The 6,132-nt window shown below is 39.5% G+C and overlaps 1 protein-coding gene across 2 annotated transcripts in view; it reads left to right on the forward strand.

The window, feature by feature from the left end:
* Nucleotides 1-5,902, forward strand: part of sv2a (synaptic vesicle glycoprotein 2A) — a 61,172-nt gene extending 55,270 nt beyond the window's left edge. For both annotated transcript variants that reach the window (XM_022190465.2, XM_022190464.2), the window contains 3 exons: nucleotides 371-577; nucleotides 1,054-1,213; nucleotides 2,238-5,902. In XM_022190465.2, the coding sequence (XP_022046157.1) occupies nucleotides 371-577; nucleotides 1,054-1,213; nucleotides 2,238-2,421 (551 nt within the window). In that variant the 3' untranslated portion in view covers nucleotides 2,422-5,902. The remainder of the gene's footprint in view (nucleotides 1-370; nucleotides 578-1,053; nucleotides 1,214-2,237) is intronic.
* The last annotated feature ends 230 nt before the right edge of the window (nucleotides 5,903-6,132 follow it).

Raw genomic sequence — 6,132 nt, forward strand, 5'->3', positions numbered from 1 at the left:
TAAAAGGACAATTTTCTATGTCATGATGTCTTGGTGGAAATAATACTTCATTGACAAGGAGTAAGCATCTCTACACTAGGTTGTTGCTGATTAATGAATCTGACTCTTCCTGCAGGTGTGATATATGTATGTATACACACACACACATATATATACATACATATATATGTGTGTGTATAAGGTACACTTTCCATTATAGCAGTAACTACAGTTGTCACTAAAGTGGTATAGAATTTATTAACAACTGTGAATGTGTTGATGTCCTGTTAGAGCTGTTTGGGGTAAATTGTGTCTAACACTTCCTCCCACCAAAAACCTTCCTAATGCTTTTCTCTTTCTGCCTCCTCCTCCTGCCCTCGTCTCCCCGCAGATCTTTTCAAATACAGGTTGATCAACTGTAAGCTCATCAACAGCACTTTTCTGCACAACAAAGAAGGCTGCCTACTAAGTGACATAAGTGATGAAAATAATGCCTACATGGTCTACTTTGTCAGTTTTCTGGGCACCTTGGCTGTGTTGCCAGGCAACATCGTCTCTGCGCTGCTCATGGACAAAATCGGACGGCTGAGGATGCTAGGTAATGCTCGACCTCACTACTCAGCACCATGTGTGGATACAAGGGGAAAAAAATAAGAATTAGGTTTGCAGTTTGTTTTGAATATTCAAACATTTGAATCTTGGTTGCAACTGAGTGAAAAATGGCTCTTTTACACTTGAGTGCAGAATGTTTGTGTTTTTGGTTGCTGCAAATGGGTTATTTAAATGCGGCATGTTGAATAAAGCAGTTTTGATGAAATGTCACATTTTTTTTCTGCTAAATTTAGTTGTTTTTCCCTCACGTGTCATTAGTTCAAGAACCAAACATTCTCGCTGTTTTTACTCATTTTAGCTTTCATAAATGGTGTCATTTTGGTGAAGTTTGCACACCTTTTGTAGTCTCAACCCCATATACATTACAATTAAAGACGTACGAGTAATTTTCAGCTGAGTTTTGCAGGATTTTCCTCCTTTCTTCATGCTTTTCAAACTCCTCTCTTTCCTCTCCATCCACAGCGGGCTCCAGCGTGATCTCTTGCATCAGCTGTTTTTTCCTGTCTTTTGGCAATAGTGAGTCGGCCATGATCGCTCTGCTCTGCCTGTTCGGAGGAATCAGCATCGCCTCCTGGAACGCCCTGGATGTGCTGACCGTTGAGCTGTACCCCTCAGACAAGAGGTAGGTAGCTAGTTGTGCCCTGAAATCTCTGACACTGTGAAGACAGAGTCAGTGGTGCCATGTGACGTGTTAAATGATGTCATAAAGCTGCCTCATGTCGACTGGCTGGCTTCCAGGGATGGATGACATTGTGGGGTGAAATCACTGGAGGTGCTTGTGATGTAAAGTATTTAGCATTTAACTTGCTGCCACCCAATGGTGTAAACAGGATCTTATTTTAATACTAAAATTTCAAGTGACTTTTTTTAAAATTGAAATTGAACCTGTCATAGAGTGGGGGGAAAAAGACTGCTTTTGCAAACCATAATTCTGCATTTTTACCAAAGCAGGAAAGTGTTTTGTGTTGTCAGTCTGTTTTTAGTAGACCATCTTTGCAGAGTTTTGATTTTTGACGACTGGAGCGCCACCTTGTGTTTGCATCACGTCTCTGCAGCCTCTACTGTCAGTGACGGCAACAGTTGTTGCGATAGAAAGAGAAAAATACATTATCTGATTTTCTCATTTGGTTGATTGTATTTCTTGTTCAACCTTGTAAAACCAACCCAGATTTTTTCACCTGTTAAATGGCAGATTTGATGGCAGATTTTCAAAGTTTTAACAGTGTCTTAAGTTTTTAGAGAAATGTTCTATTATTGCAACATTGACTCTGTTGGGAGCAAAATATACAGTTCATTCGCCACGTTGATAACCTGTGGAGCCCCTTAACAGCATGTGTCATTAAAGTTGTGTCATGAGTTATTATTTATTAGTTAAAGTTGTATTTAAAGTATGTACTGAATTTCATCTTACTCTCAGTGTTTGGCCATGTTCATTTACAATGAAAAATCCCAAACACTGTCTTTTTCAATGCCGTGAGTTTGTAAAACCACTGACTTCAGAGTTGAAACCCTACGCCAGATGTGCTGTACAATGCGTATCCTAAATTGCAGTGACACATTTGATGTTGCACACGTGGCCTTTACAGGGTTAAACTGATCAAACGACCGACATGAAACTGACACTTTGCTCTTTCTTCTTTCCCCAGAACCACAGCATTTGGCTTCCTCAACGCCCTCTGTAAATTGGCGGCCGTGTTAGGAATAAGCATCTTCACCTCGTTCGTTGGTATCACCAAGGCTGTGCCCATCCTGTTTGCCTCGGGGGCGCTGGCAGCAGGCAGCTTTCTGGCCCTTAAACTACCAGAGACACGAGGTCAGGTGCTGCAATAGTGTGGCGCCAGCACCTTTCCAGAGCAGGGGGGTGGGGGGGCTGAAGAGTTTTAGCCACACTGTGAACGAACAGCTCAAGAGCCCTCCGAATGCAGCCCTCCAACCCCTCCCCAGAACATTTAGCGTTATTTGATAGATTAGTGATTAGAAGCCTTAAGCTGCTAATCATTGATGATTGCACAGAATTGGAGCAGCAAGAAAACATGAAACAAATGCAAACATTAAATGAATAATGAATTAAATGAATCCCCTCCTAGTGTAGATGCTCACATGTGGGGTTGGAGGTCCGTGGATGGGGGCTCTTGATTCCGAGCCATGCAAATAGACTCATAGAAAATGACCGCTAGCCATCCTTGCAGAGTTCTCTGTAGTCACCTCCATTCTTCTGAGTTCAACTCACCTCCCAAGTCTTGTCATTGTTGGACTCAAAAATGCAACATTTTCTGCCTCAATTTGAAGCATTTTTGACTTTGCGGGGTAAAACCAAGATGCTCCTCTCTTGGCTTTCTCTTTAACAAAGGCCTATCCTCATTCTTTATCTCCTGAGGTCCTGTGTTGGTGTACAGACAAACTGCCATTTTATAGATTATAGAACATTCCAGGTTTGCTTTTGTTACTGTTTGAGGAGATCAGTCGAGCCTCTCTCTCCCTTTATAGCACCGATCACCTCTGAACAAGTCAATCGAATCAAAGAGTGGACAAGGGGAAATTTGTGTGCCGTCTCCAATGCCATTTCATCACCGAGATTCGTACATGTAAAGCACAGCCATTCATGGGTGTGAGCAGACCTAACATTTTCTTCACGAAAATGTTCAGAATCTCACAGTCATTGTTTTCAATCACGCTGTATATCCTTTTGTGAGAAAAATGCCTTTTTTTAGTACTTTCTCCTCTCAGACTTACAATATGTTTGTCTCTTATATGTTTTGGAGGGTGTTATGCATGTCACAAAGTATGTATGTAACTTCATGAAAAACTGAGAGTACAAACATGTAAACGGCATTCGCACGTCAATTAACTGCTGTAGTATTTTGACATTTTTTACCCATTAAAGACAGCACAGTTAATTTTTTCTGCAGCTGAGGAACGTTCCCACACTGTTCTCAGCACATGCAGCAAAAGGACATCAAATTTTAAACACATCTTTTAGCCATTCAAACTTATTACACGTGGAAGAAAAGTAAATAATCTAATGGTTTCAGTGCTGGCACAAACTGTGTTAGGTGTGTAAGCTAACCTTTAAAAAAACTGTAATCTAAATACCTGTGTGAACTGAATGTTTATATTAACGTGAGTGTGCTTCTTAGTGCAATATTGAACCTCTGTGCAATATTGAGATTTTGTTTGTATTTATTTAGTCTGTCTTTTTGCCATTTCACTATTTTCATGTGGATGTGGGTTAGCTATCTCATATAGATAGCAAACATGGTGTGAAAACATACTGGACATGCTTATCCTGCCTTTTTGCTCTATAAATATGAAAGTTTGAAAGATTCAAGCCAAATTTCTGCACCCAAAGTTCTCATATTTTGCTAATTGAGGGTCTGTATATCTGTGGAACATGTAACAGATTGAGCAGCAAAGATTAACTGCATTAGAAAAGGATTGTTGTGCTAATGGGGGTGAATTTGATGTACCTTGTGTTTATTTGTGCTTTATGATACAGATGTAGCCGGATATGACATCATATTCACCATAGAGAACTCACTGCCAAGGGCTGATAGTCATATATTCCACACAGGTAACAGCACAGAGTGCCGGTGGAAGATTGCCACATTCCCCTGATCAAGAAAAGTAACACTGATATGTTCACAATTGCACGTTAAAAGACAAACAATCATAGACATGTCAGATTAAGAAAAAACAAAGAATGTTTTTGTCCAAACTGCCATTTTGTAGGATAGCAGCCATACGTAGACTCAAGAATAAACAGCCAAACCATTGCACTAAGTGTACACGGTCGTACATGCACAATTGTGAAAGCCTCGAGTTCTTTAAGACGCATCCTGATGCAGCCTTGCTACACATGGCATGAAGAACCGGGCTTAGCAAGAGCACAAATCTACCAAATGAAAATTTTGTGAACACAAGTGCAATTGTGAACATACAGCAGATGCTTTTTTTATTCTTTCACAGCCCACCAGGAACATGCCCCTTCTACATTTCACCTTTCCCATTTTCTCTAAATTTGACATCTGATCCATTATCTATAAGTGTGCCATGAGTACCACCTCTCATTAATTATTGCCAAATGTTTTCTATGGCCTGAGTTTACACATTATACCACCAATCCTCTGTGATACATATGAATATATGTAAATAAAAATACAATGTAATTAAGATAGCTTTTCAAACCTGTTGAGCCCCGGATCTATACGACAGTGCAGTCAGTCTTTGCCATCGCTCATGTGAAACACCTGGCCTCCCTGCTGTCATGTACTGATGAAGGCTTGTTCTCATTGCTCACATGAGAACCTGTCTTTAGAAGTTCACATGCTCTTATTGTGAAACTGCAACAAATACTGACTTCATAAGCCAAAATGTCCAGCAAGTCAGAAAGTAAAAGTTTGCCAGATCCCCTCTTAAAAGCACAGTGATAGTAAATAAATAAATGCACATTAACTGTACAAATATAGATGCGTTAGCTGTCCTATTCTCTCTATGTTGTCCTACATCACCCATGAATTAAGAGCAACGATGTCAAGGTAACTGTCGTACTTATTCAGCATGGAATGCTGTTAAAACGCTAACATGTCTCAGTGACTCAGTCCAGGCTCCGTCCAAGTCAAGATTGTCTCTCGTAGATACATATCTTAGCTTATGTTACAGGGTTTTTTTGTATAATTAACATGTTGCCTTTAAGCAACAGTCCATTGTGAGTGCAAAAAGTTAACAAAGCAATAAGTGTTTGGGTATTTGTGTCTTATTCTCTCCTTTGAAGCTATTGGGAATCGGAGCACATTACTACATACTGGCCTCGTCCACTGAAATGCTGAGTGTTGGCGTATAATGGCACAGAACTAAACAGCTAACATTCGTGTGTACTCTCTAAAACAACCCTAGGTCTTGAGGCTTTTGTCAATAAAACTGCATCGCCATTAATTAAATGTAACAAAGAATTTATCACCTTTGTCACCGTACTGTGCTGTAGAAACTGTAGTTGATTGTAAGTATAGAAACTGTGGAATCATAAATCTAAAAGGAAAAAAACAAAAAAAAGACGTGTAAATGAACAATGCTGTATGTTGTCTTTGAGTTTGTGTATTTTGTAAATGAGAATGAAATATAAGTAAATACATCAATGTTAAATACCGGTTATGAATCATAGTTAGACTAAATGTGGCAGCATCACTTCTGTTTAAAGGTGTGTGAGATTTTTTCTTATATTTTCTCCTTGTTGGTTTTTGATTGGGTTTGCTGTGACCCTTTGGAACCACAATGGACAACAAAGAACCATGAAGAATAAACAAGTGGAAAAGAATTACAAGTCAGTCTCAATCAGTTCTTTAAAGCTCTAAGTATTCTTTTATATTTCTGTTAATTGAAAAAGAAGAGAAATCCGGAACCGAGATGGAAAGAAAGGCGAGGAGAGAAATGAAGGATGTGGGATTTTATGGTATTAAAGAAAAATATGGACAAATACACTGATTAGGCATAACATTATGACCTGACCTGGTCAGGTGAATAACACGGATTATCTTTTCATCGTGG

The sequence above is a fragment of the Acanthochromis polyacanthus genome, chromosome 12 (genome assembly GCF_021347895.1).
Source record: "Acanthochromis polyacanthus isolate Apoly-LR-REF ecotype Palm Island chromosome 12, KAUST_Apoly_ChrSc, whole genome shotgun sequence".
NCBI classification, from domain to species: domain Eukaryota; kingdom Metazoa; phylum Chordata; class Actinopteri; family Pomacentridae; genus Acanthochromis; species Acanthochromis polyacanthus.